The sequence below is a fragment of the Nelumbo lutea genome, chromosome 5 (assembly GCF_056320005.1).
Source record: "Nelumbo lutea isolate HS-2025 chromosome 5, American lotus-T2T, whole genome shotgun sequence".
In the NCBI taxonomy this organism is placed as follows: Eukaryota; Viridiplantae; Streptophyta; class Magnoliopsida; order Proteales; family Nelumbonaceae; genus Nelumbo; species Nelumbo lutea.
The window spans coordinates 53,566,786-53,588,978 of record NC_142688.1 but is presented as its reverse complement, the minus strand read 5'-3'; the positions used below and the strand labels follow the sequence as shown (position 1 = coordinate 53,588,978).

The 22,193-nt window shown below is 40.1% G+C and overlaps 1 protein-coding gene across 5 annotated transcripts in view; it reads left to right on the top strand.

Moving 5' to 3' along the window:
* Positions 1 to 22,193, top strand: part of LOC148852445 (RNA helicase family protein) — a 162,873-nt gene that overhangs the window by 8,610 nt on the left and 132,070 nt on the right. For 3 of the 5 annotated variants that reach the window (XR_016099758.1, XR_016099757.1, XM_088947301.1), the window contains exons 8-10: positions 3,794 to 3,838; positions 11,411 to 11,522; positions 11,681 to 11,869. Coding sequence is in view for 2 of the 5 variants with exons in the window: in XM_088947301.1 (XP_088803427.1) it covers positions 3,794 to 3,838; positions 11,411 to 11,522; positions 11,681 to 11,869 (346 nt within the window). In the remaining 3 variants the exon portion in view is untranslated. The remainder of the gene's footprint in view (positions 1 to 3,793; positions 3,839 to 11,410; positions 11,523 to 11,680; positions 11,870 to 22,193) is intronic. The other 2 variants (XR_016099759.1, XM_088947303.1) reach the window with 1 other exon arrangement.

Here is a 22,193-nt window from a genome sequence, read left to right as displayed (position 1 = left end):
CATAGCTGGTCAAGGAACTCTCTCTCTTCCTCTTGGCCTTACCCTCTCTGATGTTCTTCATGTTCCAAACTTTCCCATTAATTTGTTCTCTGTTAGTAGTGTTACTAATTCCTTGAATTGCTCAGTGACTTTTTTCCCTTCTCATTGTGTGATTCAAGATCTGGCCTCGGGGAGGACGATTGGTAGGGGTCGTATGGCTGATGGACTTTACATGCTGGAGAATAAGGCTGGTCTTCATGTTACAGAGTCTATGAGTCAGTCCTGTAAGAAAAAAGTCTATTTATGGCATTGTCGTCTTGGTCATTTGTCTTTTGAGTCTTTGAAAGTTGTATTCCCAGAACTGTTTAAGTCAATGTTTGTCTCTGACTTTTCCTGTCAAACGTGTTAGTTGAGTAAACATTGTAGAACTCATTTTCTTCAAAGACATAGTAAATCTGAATCTCCATTTCACATTGTTCATTCTGATGTGTGGGGCCCTGTTACTTTACCATCTGAGAGTGGCTACAAGTATTTCATTACCCTCATTGATGATTATTCTAGATTTACGTGGGTATATTCGTTGCGAACCAGGGAAGAAGTACCAAAAATCATTCAAGATTTCCAGCGGATGGTTTTCACTCAATTTCAAACTGAAATCCAAATTTTCCAATCAGATAATGCAAAAGAATTTTTTCATATTGACCTCACGGAATTTTTTGCTTCGCATGGTTCCTTTCACCGTAGCTCTTGTGCCCGCACACCACAACAAAATGGTGTGGCCGAACGAAAGAACCGACATCTCCTTGAAGTGGCTCGAGGTTTACTACTTCATATGAATGTTCCCAAACGTTTTTGGCTTGAAGCTGTTCTTTGTTCCACTTACCTTATAAACCGTATGCCCACTCGTCGGTTAGAGTACAAAGCCCCACATCAACTTCTCTTTCCTAAGGCTCCCATTTTTTCTATTCCTCCTCGTGTCTTTGGTTGTCGGTGTTTTGTCCAAAATCTGTCTCCCACCCGTGGGAAATTGGACTCTCGTGCTATACCTTGCATATTTCTTGGTTACTCCTTCACTCAAAAGGGCTACCGTGTTTTTGATCCTGTTTCTCGTTAATTCTATGTCTTCATGGATGTTTCTTTCTTTGAAGATGAGCATTTCTATCCTGTTTCTCCTCAGGGGGAGTGTAGACATGAGGAGAAACTAGTTCAGCTTCCCTCTCTCCCTGACCCTCCACCTTTTCGTGTTTTTTCTCGTCGTCGCAAAGGCCAGCCAAATCCAAGAGCTGTAGAGAATTCGGAAGCTGTACCTCCAGTGCCACTAGACTCCTCGAGGGAGGATCATACTCACTCAGGTATTTTAGCTCCCAATGATGTCCTTGAATCTATTGAAAATGATTCCTCTACGGCTAATGATCTTGGCCGTCCTATTGCTCACAGGAAGGGTGTTAGATTGTGCACCACAAAACATCCCATTTCCAACTTTGTCTCCTATGAGAACATTTCACCTTCGTTCCGTGCCTTCCTTACCTCTATTGACAGTGTCCCTATCCCTAAGAATGTGGCAGAAGCTCTTTCAGTTCCTGAATGGACAAATGCCATGAGGGAAGAAGTTAATGCCCTTCACAAAAATGGCACATGGGAACTTGTTGATCTTCCGAAGGGAAAGGTTCCAGTTGGATGTAAATGGGTGTTCACAGTCAAGCATAAGGCTGATGGAACAGTGGAAAGGTATAAAGCTCGCTTAGTGGCAAAGGGATTTACTCAAGTGTATGGAGTTGATTATGCAGAAACTTTTGCCCCCGTTGCCAAGATGAATTCCATTAGAGTCCTTTTCTCTCTTGTAGCCAATCTGGATTGGGATTTACACTAGCTGGACGTCAAGAATGCATTCTTGAATGGTGACCTTGAAGAGGAAGTGTACATGATTCAACCTCCTGGGTTTCTAGCCCAAGGCAATGAAAAGAAAGTGTGCAAGTTGAAGAAGTCCTTATACGGGCTGAAACAATCACCAAGAGCTTGGTTCAGTAGATTCCATGTGGCAGTTCAACAAAAAGGATACATGCAATGTCAATCAGATCACACACTGTTCATGAAAAAAGGAGAAGCTAAAATTGCTGCTCTAATTGTTTATGTGGATGACATAATTGTTACTGGTGATTGGGAGGATGAAATTCAGAAATTGAAAATTTTCCTTGCAACTCAGTTTGAAGTGAAGGATCTAGGACCTGCCAGATACTTCATTGGAATTGAAGTTGCCCGATCAAAGAAGGGTATCTTCATTTCTCAAAGGAAATACGTCCTAGATTTACTTCAGGACATTGGAAAGATGGGGGTGAAGCCAGTTGACTCTCCCATCGACCCCAACCATAAATTAGGTGACAACTGTGGTGAATCACTCAAGGATGTGAAACAGTTTCAGAGGCTTGTAGGGAGATTGTTATACCTTTCTATGACTCGCCCAGACATTGCATATGCTGTTGGTGTCCTCAGTCAATTCATGCATGCTCCTAGGTCTTCTCATCTTGAAGCAGCAGAGAGAATCCTCTGATATTTGAAGAAGTATCCGGGTACTGGTTTGTTGTTTCAAAAGCACGAAAATTTGAAAGTTGAAGTTTATACAGATGCAGATTGGACTGGATCTCAAAGTGACAGAAAGTCTACTAGTGGCTACTGCACCTTTATAGGAGGGAACCTTGTTACATGGAGGAGTAAAAAGCAAAATGTGGTAGCTAGATCCAGTGCTGAAGCTGAATATCGTGCTATGGCCCACGGGGTTGTTGAAGGCATGTGGATAAAGAATTTGTTGGGGGAGTGGGGTTTCCCAGTGACCAAACCTATAACTCTATTTTGTGATAACAAAGCAGCTATAAGCATTGCTGCCAATCCGGTGCTACATGATAGAACAAAACACATCGAAGTTGACAAGCATTTTATCAGAGAGAAAGTTATCACAGGCGAAGTGTGTACCCCCTATGTCACTTCTGAGAGTTAGCTTGCAGACATCTTTACAAAGGGTTTAAACCTTTCCAGACATCATGATCTTTGTGACAAGTTGGGCATGATTGATATCTATGCTCCAACTTGAGGGGGAGTGTTGTCAGTTGTTTATGTATTCAGGTTTAGTACCATAAGGGTATTGTTGTAATTTCTCCTTTGTTTACATTGTTCGGTTGTACTAGTATAAATAATAATAGATCATTCTTTCGCACCCTAAGTCCAGAAGGGGCTTTCAGTCCTCTCGGCTCTCCTCTCCTCTCTCCCTCTCTTCTCTCCTCTCTTCTCTTCACTTGCTCTTGCTCTTGCTCAACAATACCAAATCATAATTTATTATATATTTAGTATTAAAAATCATAATATATTCTTTAAGGTTTATAAGAAATCAGAATTGATCATAATCTTGGTACTTCAAAAAGGAGAATCAGTTTATTAAATTTATAATAAAACATAATGTATTATAACTTTAATATTAAAAAAGTCAGAATAAATGTATTTCTATTTACTAGTGTGAAATAAATATATTAGAATTTATAATAAATCAGAATTAAAAATAAGAAAAGAAAATATCAGATAACCTTGTAAAAACATCAAAATGCGTAATAAATCAGTAACTTGTCATTTACTAATTTGTTATTGATCTTAGTTTCTTAGTTTTATATAATGGTTGGGAATAAGATAATAGTCTAGATATATGTATTAATGCTTCTTTTATTATTTTACAAAATATCTTTGCATATTTCCACAATGTCTCTAATATTTACAATATTTCCCCTTGACATTTTCAACATTTCTGACATATGTGCTATATTTTGGTAAGCGACTTTTCCATCGACGTCGGCATTTTAAACCTTGGCTAAAACAGGTATTGCACTTGCTTGTTAGATCTTCAAACTTCCTTAATTCTGATTTTGTGATTAAGGGTTTAGGGGAGTTGAAATATTTATTAGGAATTGAAGTTGCTTGGTCTAAAGATGGCATCTTTATTTCCCAGTGGAAGTATGCGTTAGATCTTCTCATTGAGACTAATAAACTCGGTGCCAAACCTACCTCCACACCTATTGATGCAAACCATAAGCTTTCAGCCAATGATGTTGAGCTCTTAGTAGACAAGGGACCATTCTAGAGACTTTTTTGGGGGTTACTATACCTTTGTAAGACACGGCTATATATTTCATATGCTGTTTGTGTGATTAGTCAGTTTATGCATGCCCCTAGGGCTGCTGCAGGAAGGGTTTTGTGTTACTTTAGGGGAACTCTAGGAAAGCGGAACAGTATAAGGCTTGAGCTGAATAGGTTAGCAACATTGAGAGATCAAGAAATTGAAGAATGTCTACTTCTGTTAGAAATCTGCAACAAATTGATATTTCTACTTCTGATAGAGGCGGACTGGTGGAAAGAATGCAAAAATGAAATTTTTACTGTGAAATCCTTTTACATGGCACTGATAAGGGAGCAGATGGTTGCTGATCAGGTGGAAGGAGTGTGGGGGAATCCTATCCCCCCTAGAGTGGAAGATTTTGCATGGTTAGTGTCATTGGACAGCATCTTAACTTCAGATCACCTGAAGAATAGAGGTTTCTGCATAGCAAGTTTCTGTTATCTTTGTTGTTTGGATGAGGAAGCAGTTTTCCACATGTTCTGCATGTGCAGGATGGCTCATATCATATGGAGTTTTTTCTACTTTCTATTTGGAATGAACTTATTTCAGCTTTCGACTACATCAGAGTTATTCTCCTCTTGGCCAAGAATTAATGGGAGCAAGAAAACAAAGATCATGTGGAGCTGCATCCCTTTTGCAGTCTGCTGGGTCTTATGGAATGAGAGAAATATAATATTATTTGAGAACAAACAGAAGAACATTGGAGGTCTTTTAGTTTTTGTTAGAGTCATCTGTATAGGGGTAGTATAGGCATTTTACATTAAGTTATATGTTAAATGTAATTACAAGTAGATCTTAAGTTTGCTGATTTGTCTCTCACTTAAGTGAGGGCATAAGAGTAATTCTGATTTGTTTAGAAAGGTATAAATAAAGCCTGGCCGACTGGAGAGTTGATTTTTTTCTCTCTAGTTCGACCAGAACAGTTTTCTCTTCTTCTCTCCTCTCTTCTCTTCTCCCTACTGTTTCTACAGGTTCTTCTTATTATTTGGAATTATAAGAATTAAGAACACTATTACCTGAATTCTATCATGGTATCAGAGCAACGATAACTAGTTCAGATCAACCTTTTTTTTTCTCCCTCTATTCTGCGCATACTCTCCTAGGCTTTTGCAGATTTCTCAGTGGTAGATTGGAGTTTCACAGAGGGGCTAAAAAGGACTGATCGTTTTCTTGTTCTGGAGGTTTTCGTGCCTCCAATGGGTAGAGTTGTTTTTGGTTTGTGTGGTTGGTAGAAAACCCTCTACTTGGCAGTTTGAAGAGGGCTGGTTTCAGGTGTGAGGTTGAGTGACAGTGCAAGTTTGGTTGGTGGGAGTTCAGATAGGTATATTACATGAGTGTAGTAGTGAGGAACAAATTGTGATGTGTTGTAGAACCAAATTCCCTGTTCGTGAGGTGTATTGTGATGGTTTATATTGCTGAAAGTGGTGAACAACGGCAAGTGTTGTTGCTGAAACCTATGATAGTAGGTACCCTAGTAATAATCAGGTGTTGCTATGTAGTGTGGTGACTAATTAGTGAAGTGGTGGCAAGCTAGTGATAGAATTTCTTTCCTTTTTCCTTTTGCTGTCATGGGAGACAGCAGTGGATGCAAGTCTAGTGTGATGGTTCTGTCTGATTATCTGAATGTGCAAATGACATCTATCAAATTGAATGGTGAGAATTATGTGCCTTGGGCTAAATTTGTTGAAGTTTTTCTGAAACCTAAGAAGAAAGTGAAGCATGTGAGGGAAGATAACCCCTCAACTGATTCTCAAAGATATGATGAGTGGGAGCAAGAGGATGTGCAAATTATGACATGGCTATGGAATAGTATGGAACCCAAAATCACTGTGAACATCATGTTTTTAGATACAGCCAAGGAGGTCTGGAATCATGCAATGAAGCTTTATTCTGGACAAGACAACACTACTAGGGTTTACCAACTGTACCAAGATTATTTCAATTTGTAATAGGGGAATTAGAGTCTTGAGGACTGTTATGCTAGTATGAGAAATCTGCGAAATGAGTTGAACGTGTACCATCCTCTTACACTTGATGTCAAAATTCAGCAACAATAGAGAGAGAAGTTGGATGTGACCAGATTTTTAGTAGGGTTGAAGTCTGAATGTGAACCGGTAAGAGCATAGATACTAGGTTGGTCTGCTTTTCCCTCTGTTGAGGAAGTGTTTGCTTGTCTCCGGAGGATCTCAGTTGGACCCACGGAGAACTCCACTATATCAGATAGGTCTGCATTTGTAGTAGCGAGAGGGGGAGGCCGTGGGGTTAGAGGAGGAGCTCGAGAATGTCAGCTTGGTTGTGGTAGTTGTGGTGGACCCATGTACGGTCGTGTTGGAGGTTGAGACTCAGGGGGGCCCGTGGTAGAGGACATAGTAATGCTGAGAGGAGGTGTACACATTGTGGTTTGGAGGGACATACTATCAATTTCTATTATGATCTACATGGCCCACCTTTGACTTGGGCAAATCATGTAGCTGTAACTAGTGGTGGTTCAAGACAAGAATCTCAACAAACTGATCAGATACCTTCTACATCTACAAATGCCTCCAGAAAGGAGATGATGAGTGTTCCACGGGATGAGTATGAGCGGTTCATTCAGGGTACATCTTAGCAGAACACGACTACCCTTGCACATTCAGATATGGCTAGTCTGGCATCCAAACTTTCCCATTGGATTATAGATTCTGGAACTTCCAATCAAATGACTAGGACTCCAGGTGTGTTTTCATCCCTTCCTCCGTCCTCCACATCACAATCTATTACTCTTACCAATGGTCCTACATCTTCCATATGTGGTGTTGGTAATGTTGACATAGACTCATTATCCCTATCCTCAGTTTTATATGTTCCCAAGTTTCCCTTTAAACTAATATTTGTTAGTAGATTGACTAAGTCTCTTAATTGTTTTATCACTTTTTACCCTTCTTGTGTGTTTCAGGATCTCAAGACGGGGATGAAGATTGGTGGAGGGCATGAAGTTGGTGGACTATTATCTTGACGGAGGTGGTTCAATAACAACCCTTTAGACATCTCTTTCTCCTCTTTAGTGGCACTATAGACTTGGTCATCTGGCTCTTAAAGCTCTTCAGTTACTTGTTCCGTCGTATGTTGAGTCCTTTTTCTTTAGTCCATTTGGACATTTGGGGTCCAAACAGAGTAGTGTATTATAATGGTTACAAGTACGTTGTAATTTTTGTTGATGATTATTCGAGGATGACATGACTTTACCTTATGAAAAAAATGAGTGAATTGTTTTCTATCTTCCAAAAATGTTATGCTTAGATTTGCAATCAATTTGGTGTACACATTAAAATTCTTTGTTCTGATAATGGCCATGAGTATTTTTACACACCATTTCAAGAATATTTGGAACAACATGGCATTATCCATCAAACCTCGTGTATCTACACCCCTCAACAAAGTGAGGTAGCTGAGCGAAAGAACCGCCACCTTTTGAAAACTGCTCGGTCTCTCTTACATCATATGAATGTTCCCAAACACTTTTGGAATGATGCTGTGCTTACATCTTTCTTCCTTATTAACTGCATGCCCTTGTCTATCTTTGAAGGTCATTCTCCATTCTCCGTTTTGTTTCCTACTTTGTCTCCTTTTTTGGGTGTGTGTTTTGTTCATAATCTTGGGCCTGGAATGGACAAGTTATATGCTCGATCCACTAAGTGTATGTTCCTTGGCTATTCCAAGACTCAAAAAGGGTAAGTGTTATAACCCTAGTTCCCAACGTTATTTTGTGTGTCTTGATGTTATGTTCTTTGAGTCTTTTCCTTTTTTCTCCAGGTTGGATGTTTCTTCTCTTCTAGTTCCTGTTGAGGACCCCATTCCTCTTGTTCTAGTTGTGACCAAGTCTTTGCCTCTAGTGCAACTTCTTGTTGAACGACCACCCATCTGACAAGTGTATACGCATCATTAGGTACCAGCTCCTCCCCCAGCTTTGTCATCGTCGACAGATCCGATAGTTGTTCCCACGCCAGCCCCACCCTTGTTTTTGACCTTGATCTTCCTATTGCTTTGCGGAAAGGTAAACACAATTGCACTATTCACCCCATTTCCAATTATGTTTATGTATCTCACCTTTCGGCTTTCCATCGCCAGTTTGTTTCTATGTTATCCTCTGTCTCTATTCCCAAGGGTGGCATTAAGCAATGGAGGAAGAACTCTCAGCCTTGACTCGTACTCATATGTGGGACCTCACCACTCTTCTGCCTGGTAAGCATGTTGTAGGTTGTAAGTGGGTCTACAGTGTTAAATATTTGCATGATGAGAGTGTTGAGCAGTTGAAAGCTCGGTTAGTTGCTAAAGGTTATTCACAGTTGTATGGTATCGATTACACAAACACCTTCTCCCCTTGCTGCTATGTATGATTGGCCCTTGTTTCAGCTTGACATCAAGAACGCCTTTTTACATGGTTATCTCTTTGAGGAAGTGTACATGGAGCAACCACCGGGGTTTGTTGCTCAGGGGGAGGGTGATAAGGTATGTAGACGTAAAAAGGTTATTTATGGGCTTAAACAATCCCCCTGTGCATGGTTTGGCAGATTTAGTGAAGTGGTGAAGAAATTTGGCATGAAACAATGTTAGGTTGACCATTCCGTATTCATTTATGAGTCCAGTGCTGGGAAGATCTTATTGGTGGTATATGTAGATGATATTGTTATCACTGGTAGTGATAGACCAGGGATTGATAGGTTGAAGACTTACTTGCATGATCACTTCTAGACAAAGGATCTTGGCAAATTAAGATACTTCTTAGGGATAAAAGTAGCGAGGTCCTAGAATGGTATTAATTTGTGCCAAAGGAAATATGTTCTTGATCTACTAGAGGAGACTGGGTTGTTAGGTGCCAGACTAGCTGAAACACCCATGGAACCGAATGCCAAGTTGATTAGTGATGTAGGTGAGGAGTTTGAAGATCTTGGAAGGTATAGAAGGCTGGTAAGTAAGCTAAATTACCTAACCACCACTCGGCTTGATATCTCATTTGCAGTTAGTGTAGTGAGTCAGTTTATGCAGAACCCTCGAATTCCACATTGGGGGGTAGTTCTAATTATTGTGCGGCACTTGAAGGCAGCTCTAGCTCGTGGTTTGTTATATATATGTGTGGAGGAAGTCTTGAGATAGAGGGATACACGGATGCTGATTGGGCTAGTTCCATATTTGACAGAAGGTCCACTATAAGGTGGTATTGCACTTTTCTTGGTGGCAACTTAGTGACATGAAAGAGTAAGAAGTAGATAGTGGTAGCAAGAAGCAGTGTAGAGGCTGAATATAGGGCCATGGCACACACAACATGTGAACTAGTGTGGTTGAAGCATCTCCTAGAGGAAATGGGGTACTCGATTGACACTCCTATGAAGCTATTTTGTGATAATCAAGCTATAGTTCATATCTCCTCTAATCCAGTGTTTCATGAAATAACAAAGCATATAGAAGTTGATTGTCACTTTTACGTGAGAAGGTGCTTAATGGAATGATAAGTATAACATATGTGAACATAGGAAATCATTGGGCAAATCTATTTACCAAAGGGTTGAGTTGGGGAAGAGTGGACTTCATATGTAACTAGCTAGGACTACATGACATATACTCACCAGCTTGAGGGGGAGTGTTAGAGTTGGCTGTAGAGGGTTTGTATAGGCATTTTACATTAAGTTATATGTTAAGTGTAATTACTAGTAGATCTTAAGTTAGCTGATGTGTCTCTCACTTAAGTGAGGGCATAAGAGTAGTTCTGATTTGTTTAGAAAGGTATAAATAAAGCCTGGCCGACTAGAGAGTTGATTTTTTTTTCTCTCTAGTTCGACCAGAACAGTTTTCTCTTCTTCTCTTCTCCCTACTGTTTCTACAGTGTCTTCTTCTTATTATTTGGAATTATAAGAACACTATACCTGAATTCTATCAGCTTTGATTGTAAATTTGGTGTCTGACTGGATTCTGGTGCATCCAGATTTCCTTCAGACTAGAAGAACAGAGTTGGGGGAGAATTTTTGGAATTTTCTTGAGTTATAGACTTGTAATCTTGATTAGTTCTTTGTCTCTTGATTTATCTATTGTAGTGTAATTGGCATCTATGCTAGGATGTGGCTGGGTGTTATCTTAACATACCCCAGGTTGTATGAATCTTTTTATTTTAATGAAATCTTTTATTCTGGTTCTTCGAAAAAAAGGGTTAGCAACATCCAAGGGAGGGTTCCATTTGCAACCAAAAAGGGAACAAAAAACTCCCAAACAAGAGACACAAAAAGGCAGGAAATTAGTAAGTGGGCTTAATCTCATCATTAGCATTGCATAGATGGAAGATGGGGGGGGGGATACAGCAGTTAGGTCTCCCTTTTTGAAGCATGTCAGTAGTATTTATCTTACTGAGTGCTACCTCCCAACAAAAAGCTAGAATTTTAGGGGGGATAGGCTTACAGCCTTACACCACACTTCCTTGATCAGAGAGGGGACAAAAGAGAAGAGAACCAAAACATGGAAGGAGGTAGAAGAAAATAGCCCTGAGGAGGGAGCCCAAATCCTACTATCTGGACAAGATGTATCAAGAATGACTGTTTTAAAAGCTGCTAACAGATCTAACAGAGAAGTGACTTCCTCCCGTCCCTAACTCCTCTCCTTAGCCCCAAGTCCCAGGCAATCTCCTATTTTCTGACTTTCCTGTTCACCAACTAGTTATGGAGCCATACTCTTCATTGATTAAAAAGTGGCTGGAAGGCACCTAAAGTACTTTAGGGTTTATGGGAACCACTAACTATTGCAATAATATGTACAATTTCACTTAAAGTATCTATAGCTATTTTTGTCACTTGAAACGTCACATACACATTCCAACGTTGGCCATATTCCTTCTAAACTAATAATCAGCTCAGAGAGTTGCTTTAAGTAGCTAACTTCTCATTTATGATTGATTCTTAATGTACCTAGAGTATAACGGGAAAAAGAAAACTTCTAGGTGGACCTGCATACAACTTGGTCAAATAACTAAAACACCTTTGCTACCAAAATACAAAAAGTACATTAAAAATTCAGAAATTCTCATATTGAACAATTGCCTTATCTCTATCAGCATGATACTGGGTACAGCTAATAATGTCGCAGCCATTTTGCCTGTATGTTGATGTTGAACATGGTGAACATCTATACATTTTTTTCTCTGTTGTCCTGTTTCCAGGACAGATCACAAAAAGACAATCCAGTTTACATTTTTAATTATCATTACTCAGTTGGACCCAAATAGCTCTTAATGAATATTGTTCATTACTGCAGGATGCACAGAATAGGGTGGCGGCATTTGCTCTTTACCGCCTGTTTCCTGACTTTCCTGTTCACCGACTGATTACGGAGCCATACTCTTCATTCATTAAGAAGTTACTGGAAGGTGAACTTCTTTGTACATTTAACATTTTAGCATGAGAGAGCAAGCATTATCACTAGCAAATTTTTTCCTTTCTTTTTATGTTCCCGTATTTTTAACAGTAGTTTAGTGCTAACAGTCTGGTTTAATTAACGGTTAAGGTTACATTTCCAAGTTTACAGGGGAATCCTTGGCCAAGATAGAGGACACTGAGGATGTTCGAAGGGCTGATTTTGTGGATTCATTATTGAATTCTGGCAATTCAGAATCAAATACTTCTGTGGATTTCATGAACGATGCTCTTGATGAGAATCTTGTGATACCAGATATTCAGGAAAGCTTGTATTCTGCTGCTTCTGCAAAGCCTGAAAGTATGTCTCTGGACCTTTTATGTCTTTATCATATGTAAAAGTGGAGTCATTTGGCTTTAATTGACTAATAGTTGTAGAAAAAATGATGGATTTATAGGTTGTAATCTTTTTTGTAGTTTTTTTGTTTTGTTTTATTTTTGTTTTCGGGGAAAGGTTGTGTGGTCCATCCGAGGATATGATGTTGAGGTTGTAAGTCTAGGGTGTTTCTGAGATGATGATCCAAATGTATTTTGGGGGAGGAAGTTGACAGGATTGGGTTTTATTTTCTGTTCTGTAGGTTTTAGGGTCTGTAGGGTTGAGAAAGAGATTGGATACTTGGGTCTTTTCTTTCCTTTTTTTTTTTTTCCGGGTGATGCCTTATCACCTCCTTTGTAATCTTTGCCTTTTTCTTCCTTAATAATTTTCTTTATTATATACTTTTAAAAAAGAAAAGAATATCTGAAGAGATGATATGTTTAGAATGACCTAACGTTTTACTTTGTTTTTCGAAAAAAAGACAAAAAATGTTGAGGTGGTGGTTTAACTGAACAATATTTTTAGATGCAATCATGAGCACGAGGTTGTATGAGGGCATTACTTAAATAAATGATATAATGGGCAAGCTTATTAAGGCTACTCTAGCAAATTTACCCATCTATTTCCTTTCAGTGTTCAAAATATCAGTAAAGGTTGCTAATAAACTAGAAAAAATGATGAGAGACTTCCTTTGGGAGTCGGGAGAGGAGAAGAGGGACCATAGGGTAAGCTAGAAGGTGGTGACTAGGAGTAAAAGCAATGGTGGGTTAGGGCTTGGGAATATTAAGGAAAGGAATTTGGCACTTTTAGGGAAATGGTTGTGGAGATTCCCACTAGAGAAGGATAAACTATGGGGCAAAATAGTGGTAAGCATACATGGACTGGAGTTGAACGGATGAGATGCTGGAATTCTGGCTAGGACCACAAGTTCCTCGCCTTGGAATGCCATTCATGACTTATTACCAGTTTTCTCCTCTCTTATCAAGTATGATTTGAACTCAGGCAACTCTATAAAATTCTGGGAACAAACGTGGGTGGGGAATGCACCTCTTAAGGACCAGTTTCCTTATTTGTATGCTCTTTCTGATTTTAAAAATGAGTCAGTTTCCTCTTTTTTGACCCCACCCTCTTCCATTTTTGGGTTTGGTTGGAATTTGGGTCTGAGAAGGGCTGTGAAGGACTCAGACCTAGACAGTATCTCATTTCTCCTCTCTATTCTTGATAATGTTTTCTTGGACCCTTTTAAGGATGACTCCAAAATCTGGACCCCAACTCTCACTGGTTCTTTCTCCTATGCCTCTTTCTTTAAAGTACTAAGCCAACCCACCAACCCTGTAACCCCCCCTTTCCATGTTAATGAGGTTTGGTGCAGGCTGATCCCTCTTGACGTTGGTAGTTTTTGTTGGGAAGCCATTTTGGAAAGAATCAATACTGGTGATCTGCTCCAAAAGAGGAAACCCAATACTTGTTTGTCTCCTCATTGGTGTGTTCTTTGTAAAATTGATGGGGAGACCGGTTTTCATCTTCTCATGTCTTGCCTTTTTGTAGAGTCTATTTGGGAGTGGGCTTGCTCTCTTTTTGGGTGTACCTGGATTCCTCCTTCGAGTTTGCAAGGCCTTTTCGGTCCTTTTTTCAGGTGGTGTATGAAAAGGGGAAGGACTATGTGGAGAGGACTGAGGGTAACAGTATGTTGGTCTTTGTGGGAAGAAATAAATTCCAGAATCTTCTCTAATGTAGAGAGAGGTGCTGAAGAGTTGAGGGCCCTGATCCATATAAGGGTTATTCAGTGGATCAAGTCCCTAGAGCTCTTCACAGAATATACAGTGGATGATATGCTGAGGAAGTGGGGTGAGATTGCTATATGTACCCAGACTAAAGCTGGGGTGAGTGTGTCTTGGACTCCCCCACCTATGGGCTTTATAAAACTAAACTTTGATGGAAGTAGCATAGTGAACCCCGGACAATCAGGGATTGGGGGTGTCTTCAGGGATGAGAATGGGGTCGTTTCTTTTATGTTCTCTGGCCCAATTGGAGTGGGTTACTCTCTCAAAGCTGAGATCTACACAGTTATGGAGGGTGTCCAGAAAGTCAGGGAGATGAATATCAGAAAACTTATAATTGAAGGAGACTCGGAGGTGGTGGTTGGGTGGTTGAACAAAGAAGAGAGTGGTTTATGGAGTTATAGTAACTTGAAGAGGAAATTCAGATGGATGGTTCGAGAAATGGAAGTTAAAATCAGTTGGGTAAAAAGATCAGCTAATTCTTTTGCTGATGGGCTAGCTAAACAAGGGGTGGACAGGGATGTCATGTTTTGGGCACAGATGTAATTTAATTTTTCTCTTCTTATGTTCTCTCTTTCTCTCTTGTTTCTTCTGTTGGGGCTCATAATGTAGTTGGAAGATAAGAAAGTTTGTCTTCCTCTTTGTAATTATTGTGATAATTAATGAATTGTGTTATTGATAAAAAAATGGGCAAGCTGATTAATTTTAAATTAGGGTAGAATGTTTTCAATATGAAGAAAATGTAAATATTCCTACATCAATAAAAAAGTAATGTTCCAAAGCTGTACAAAATTTTGTTCTTTTATTGTAATTGCTGAAACATTATGAAACGTTTTGGATTATTTAATTCCATACATTTTGTTCAGTAATTCCATTTTAGAATGTCAAACGTTTGATATTGAAAAACTCTACTTATAAGAAAAAAAACAGTGATTAGAAAACTGGATGGGACTAGATTGTCAAATCGGTTGATCGCAACCTGGGCCTATATTCGGTTCGGTTTTACCCTAGAAACTGGAATAAGTATAAAACTGCCAAAATCCGGCTGATTGTCTGGTTTAACCGAAAAACTGGTGAACCGGTGTTATCGGTCCCGGTGTCCTAAAACCGCTTGGGTCTCAAATGTATGGAATTTTCAAAATGCAAATGGTAAGATTTGAACCCACGACCTTTTTTCCCATGTATATTGTCTTGTTACCATTAATCAACTTCATTGTTTGTGTTCATTTATGAATATTTAATGTGCATATTGCTTTAATAGTTAATACATATGTATTATAAAGAAAATTACTGGGTTTGAACCCTAGTCAATTACTTTAAGAATTAAATAACTTGCCACGTATCCATCACATTTAAGACAACATTATTTTATAATATATTTATATATAGTATTTATATGATCCATGGTATATATATGTATACTCCAGCTTGAGTTTGTTAGATATCAGGTGGGAAAAGGAAATAAAATCAATTTTTGGACTGATCTGTGGTGGGGTGAGGATACCCTTGCTAACACTTATCCTAGAATTTTTAATCTTTCCCTATCTCATGAAGCCACGGTAGCCTTGAGCCTTCTCTCCTCACCCTCGGGAACTAATTGGAACCTATACCTCAAAAGGCCCTTAAGAGTGGTACAGATCGCTGAAATAGCAAGTTTGCTACGCTCTCTTTCTGAGGTCTACATCTCTCCTGCTACCCCTGACCAAAGGATTTGGAAACTTAATCCATCCGGCAAGTTCTCCACTAACTTCTATTTCAAGGCTCTAGTGTTGGAAGATCAGGGGTTCTCCTTTTCCGGTCAAGAAGGTTTGGTGCTTACATATCCCCCCTAGAGTCTCTTTTTTTTTTTGTTTGGGAGGCTTGCACAAGGAGAATAAACACTTATGATTTGATTCAGAAAAAGCTGAAAGGCAGATTATGTATCTGCCCCTGTGTCTGTCCTCTTTGCCTCAGTAATGGAGACACAACTGAACACATTCTCCTCCACTGTCCTGTCACGAGGAAGGTGTGGTGTTATTTCCTATACTTAATTGGATATACTTGGGTGTTCCCGGAGAAGGTGGAGGACCTCCAGTGGCAATGGCAAGGCAGAGGATTAGGAAAAAGAGGAAAATTGTACTGGAATACGGTGACTCATGCAGCGTTGTGAGGCATTAGGGGGAAGGTAGAAATAACAGAATAATTGAAAACAAAGCTAGAAATGCCAAAGACATAATTTCCTACATTATTTTCTTATGTAATTTTTCGGTGGTTAATTCTGGAGTGTTCAAAAGGCTCTTCCTTAAATGAAACATTTTAGAAGTGTTGTTAAAAGAGTTACTTCTTTTGTTTCTTTCTTATTCATGTGTCAGAGGGTTTATTTTTATTTTTATTTTCTGTTGTATAACTTTAATTGGGTATTTTAGGAAGTTCTATTTAATTCATAAACAAGGGGAGTTTATGTAAACTCTCTTAAACTTAGAGATTTGTTATAAATGCTAGCCTGGTCAATTGGGAGATCATTCTATTCTCTTTGAAGGGCAGGTCTTTTCAACCTTCGGTCTCTCTCTCTCTCTCTCTGCTACTGTAGTCTTGTCGTAGTGTTTAAGGTTTATTAGTGAATCCTCTTCACCTGCATTGTAATCCTTTCTTTTTTAATAATTTTTTGTATTATCAAAAACAAAAAGAAAGCCCTTAGGGTTAGTGGGATGATGGGTTCTAAGGAATTTTTAGTGGTGGTGCTTTGAATTTTTGTTGCCCGTTTTTGATTTGATTTTTCTCCCCATGTGGGGGGTTGGATTGTGTAGGGTTTGGGATACCTTTCAGTTGAAAAACAGCCCACTTGATGTATGGAACTGTTTGAGATTAGATGCAAACCAGAAAATGAACAAACAAGAGAGGAAGAGAAGAGAGAGCTGGCGGCAATGAGTGTTAGAGAGTAAGAGGTTCGAACATTACTCCTCTCTAACACTCTAAACATCTTATTAATAAGTTAATCTTTGACAAATTACAGAGAGGCCCTTGAGTGAGCAGGAAAATACAAAAAAACAGAATATTACAGAGTATGGGCCCAGAATAAGGCCCAGGCCCACAACAGAGAGAGAAACATAACATAACATGAAATGACAGTCTATGGGCCATTCGGCCCATCTTCTCTACACTCCCCCTCAAGCTGAGCATAGATGTTAATCATGCCCAGCTTGCCAGTGTCATGTTGAAGCCTTGCCTTGGAAATGCCCTTGGTGAGAAAATCTGCCAGTTGTCCTTCAGAAGTAATGAATGGAAGACACACTTCACCGGAGGAGACTCTTTCACGAATAAAGTGTCTATCAACCTCAATATGTTTGGTTCTATCATGTTGTACCGGGTTGTGAGCAATGTTGATGGCAGCCTGATTATCACAGTACAACATCATGGGTTTGTCATGATCTACCCCAAGTTCTTCCATTAAGGACCTTAGCCACAACAATTCCGAGACTCCATGTGCCATGGCTCTATATTCTGCTTCTGCGGAGGATCGAGCCACAACTGTTTGTTTCTTACTCCTCCAAGAGACAACATTACCAGCCACCAGACTGCAATACCCTGAAGTAGATCTTCTATCATCAATATTTCCAGCCCAATCAGCATCAATATAGGCTTCAAGTTTCAGATGACCATGTTTGGCAAATAGAATTCCTTTTCCTGGAGAGCCTTTCAGATAGCACAAAATCCGTTCTGCTGCTGCCATATGGGTATCTCTAGGAGCATGCATGAACTGGCTAATGCAACTGACAGCATACGCAATATCTGGCCTAGTCATGCACAGGTACAAAAGCTTCCCAAGAAGTCTCTGAAAGACCCCTTTGTCTTCCAACAAAGTTCCATCCGAAGCTGAAAGTTTGTGACTCATATCAATAGGAGTTGTAGCTGGTCTTGCACCCAATTTTCCAGTTTCAGACAACAAATCAAGGACATATTTCCTCAGGGAAATAAGAATCCCATCCCTGGATCTGACAACTTCTATGCCAAGGAAATATCTCAACTCCCCCAGATCCTTAATCTCAAATTCTGTATGGAGGAAAGACTTAAGGCCCAGAATGCCTGAGGCATCATCACCAGTCACTATAATGTCATCAACATACACAATGAGATACACTGCTAGAGACCCACTTTTCTTCACAAAAAGAGTATGATCTGACTGTGTCTGAACATAGCCGAATTTAACAAGTGCAGCTCTAAATCTCTCAAACCAGGCTCTAGGAGATTGTTTGAGGCCATAAAGAGATTTCTTCAGTTTACATACCTTTCCTTGCATATCTTTCCCATACATTCCTGGAGGAAGACACATGTAGACCTCCTCATGTAAGTCACCATTCAGAAATGCATTCTTTACATCTAACTGATAGAGAGGCCAATCAAAGTGAGCTGCCAGAGATAAAAGAACCCTCACAGATGTCATCTTAGCAACAGGGGCAAAAGTCTCCAGATAGTCAATCCCATATGTCTGTGTGTAGCCCTTTGCAACAAGTCTGGCCTTGTACCTCTCAATAGTCCCATCTGCCCTGTATTTAATGGTAAAAACCCACTTGCATCCAACTGGATCCTTCCCTTCAGGCAAATCCACCACCTCCCAAGTACCATTTTCATGTAGAGCATCCATTTCAGCCTGCATGGCATCTCTCCATTCTGGAATCCCAAGAGCTTCTGATACAGACCTAGGAATGGGGTTAGAAGCAACTGAAGAGAGGTAGGCACAATATGAAGGGGAAAGTAGGTCATAAGAAAGGTGTTTGGAAATGCAGTGTGCAGTGCACTTCCGCTTTCCTTTCCTAACTGCAATGGGGACATCAAGATCTGGGAAGGGGGATTCCAAGGGAGCTGAAGCAATACCTGTTATCTCATCTGTGATTGGGAGGGTATGAGCCTCATCTGTTGTAAGGGAAACCACTTGCTCATTCCTGGATCTCTGCCTTTGATACACTTTGGGATTATGGGTAGGACGAGGAGGTAAAGAAATAGGAGCACTAGGACAAGAGGAATGAAGTGACTGATCCTCCTTTGATTCATTTTGTGAGGATACAGATTTGTCAAGAGACTGAACTGGGACAGGAAGGGGAAGAGCAAAAACTTGTGACAGACTCTCCCCCTGTTGACAATGTCCTTCCTGAGAGGAACCATAAAAAGGAGAAAGTTCATCAAAGGTAACATCCATAGAGACATGTCTGGTGCCAGCCTTTGGATCAAAACAACAATAACCCTTTTGTGTGGGGGAGTAACCAAGGAAAATGCATTTGTGGGCTTTTGGTTCAAACTTGTGTCTCTGCACACTTGGAATGTGAACATAACAGGTACAACCAAACACACGAAGAAGAATTGGGAAGAGATCCTTATCTGGATGAAGAATACTGAAGGGGGATTTAAACCCTAAAACCCTGGATGGCATACGGTTTATGAGATAGGTAGCAGTAAGTACAGCATCACCCCAAAATCTTGTGGGAACATGTGAGGCAAATAAAAGGCTCCTTGCAACTTCAACAATATGTCTATTTTTCCTCTCAGCAACTCCATTTTGTTCAGGGGTTCTAACACAGGAGCTTTGGTGAATAACCCCCATGTCAGTGAGATACAAAGATAAGCTCTTCTCAAAATACTCTTTTGCATTGTCAGATCTGAAAACCTTAATTCTGGTACCAAATTGAGTTAAAACAAGCTCATGAAATTGCCTCACAAGTCTCGGGACTTCGTCTTGGGATTTCATTAAGTATATCCAAGTGAATCTAGAAAAGTCATCAATAAACAGGATAAAGTATTTGTAGCCCCCCATAGAGGATAAGTGGTAAGGCCCCCACACATCAGAGTGTACAATATGAAAAAGAAAAGAGGATCTTTTATTGCTCACAGGGTAATTTTTTCTACAATGCTTTGACAACTGACATGACTCACAATTGAGACTGGACACACTGACTCCCTTAAACAGTTTGGGAAGCAAATGACTTAAAGCAGAAAAAGGTAAATGACCCAACCGACAATGACTCAACATAATTTGACTGACAGACTCTGAAGAAGTAGAACCAAAAGCAACATTCTTGGGATGATCAAAGCATTGGCCAGGGGTGTCGAGCAAGTATATTCCATTCGCTTCATGGCCACTCCCAATCACCTTCCGAGACTTCAGGTCCTGAAACACACAGTGAGAAGGGAAAAATGTTACACAACAATTCAATGACTTGGTCAAGCTACTTACAGATAACAAATTGGTATTTAACTTAGGTACATGAAGAGTGGAAGATAAGAGTAAAGAGTCTGTAGGCTTGACAGTTCCCTTGGCAGAAATAGGGGCAAGAGAACCATCAGCTAAGGTGATTTTGTCACGACCAGGAAGCAAATCATATGACACAAACAAAGTGGAAAGGTTGGTCATGTGATCAGAAGCACCTGAGTCAATGATCCAAGGGGTCTTGGGATTACTTGAGGTAGATGCATGGATAGCAGAAGCCCTTATACCTGAGTGAGCAAATGCAGTGGTGGTTGGACTTCCAGAAGGGTTGGATGATGAAGTTACACCTTCAAGCTGGCTGATCATCCTTCCAAACTTCTCATATTCAGCTTTCATGGCTGCCAATTGTGCACTTGCAGACTCAAACTCTGTATCTGTACTTGTGGCTGTATGTGCACTTCCTGTCTTTCTACTGTCATTCTTCTTCTGGAATCGGATAGGGACAAGACTGGGATGCAATTTCCAGCACTTGTCCTTAGTGTGTTTCGGCTTCTTGCAATATTCACACACCACCTCCTTCTTTCCTGTGCCACTAGGAGCTCCTGTAACCCCTTTGGGTTTGATTCCCATGTTTGCAAAATGATCATTGATACTGACCCCTTGAACCTGCACTTGCCTCCTACTTTCTTCACTGCTGACCAAAGTATATGCTTGAGACAATGAAACATCTTCCTTGGACAAGATGTTTTGCTTTGTAATGTCATATTCAGAATTCAGCCCTGTCAAGAACTCAAAGACCCTATTCCTTTCCACCAATTTCCTATATGTTGCAGCATCCTTAGGAGTATCCCATGTCACGGCCTCTATCAAATCAATCTCTTGCCATATAGATTTTAGGGTTGAGAAGTATGCTGCAAGTGACTTCTCCCCCTGTCTTAGATTATTCACATCACTTCTCAGTTTGTAAGCTCTGGCAACATTCAACTTCTGGGAGTAAGTTTCTACAACACTATCCTAGATTTCTTTAGCCGAGTTCATCCACAGATAATGCTGACTAATCTGTGGCTGCATTGAGTTCACAAGCCACCCAATCACTGTGTAGTTTTCTTGTACCCATCTCTCATAAGATGGATCATCCTCTGGAGGAGCTTTTTTGCTCCCAGAAATAAAACCCCATTTTCCTTTGCTACAAATGTGGATTTTCACTGATTGTGACCAAGCCAAGTAGTTGGTCCCATCAAGCTTAACTGTAGTTACAGCCAGCATAGAATCAGTTGGGGTTCCCAAAATCTGTCCATATTCAGCAGCATTCTTGTTTTCAAGGCTTGGGAAATCCATCATGTAAAGGCTCCAATTAGGATTTTAATAGGTTTCTCAAGGTACTGGGGTCTTGATGAGTTTAGTTTGAGCTGAATAGGCAACAACAACTAGCTCACAGAATCAGTTCAGACTTGATAACTGTGACAGTCCAATTCGGTGGTAGTTTTTTCTTTACTGTTTCACCCTTTAAAGGACACCCAACAAACCTCCAATCACAAGGTATTTCAGGTTCTCAACAGCCGTTGTCCCAAAGAGAAGAAAATAGGGCCACAGTCCTTAAGAGACCTTTTGTCGAACACTCAGTGTGCAGTAGTTAACAGCCTACTGTTAACTAGAAGAAATCACTTCAAGGTGTTCAGTATAGGTCCAAGAAGAGGCTGGGATGAAGATGAGACTAGTGCCACTTAGTTTTAGATCAATTTCAGCAGCTCGGCAGTCCAATAATCAGCCGAATAGCACTTCCAAAACAACCCAGAAAAACAGTCCAGCAACAGTGGGCCGAATGTATGTGGGCTTTGAATGCTTTAATAGTCCTCCCAAACAACAAAAAATGACTCAGCAAAGGACTGAGAAAAGACTTATAGCAAGAGAGTCTCTGGTTTGAACTATAAACCAGGCCGAACACTTGTTCTCTGAGATAACTTCGAAAGTCCTTTTCTCTGATTTCAAATTAGGCCAAACAACTTGCTCTCTGATTCTTCCTGGTCACCGAACCCTTCTCCAAGTGTATAGAAACTTGGGCACCCTCCAATGACCTCCAAGAACCAGGCGGATGACTGTAAACTTTCAGCCCTAGAACCTCCTCATGTAGTTGGCTGAACTAGAACCACATGAGGGATATGCCAAGCAATGGCCCGCTTTGATACCAAGTTGAAAAACAACCCACTTGATGTATGGAACTGTTTGAGATTAGATGCAAACCAGAAAATGAACAAACAAGAGAGGAAGAGAAGAGAGAGCTGGCGGCAATGAGTGTTAGAGAGTAAGAGGTTCGAACATTACTCCTCTCTAACACTCTAAACATCTTATT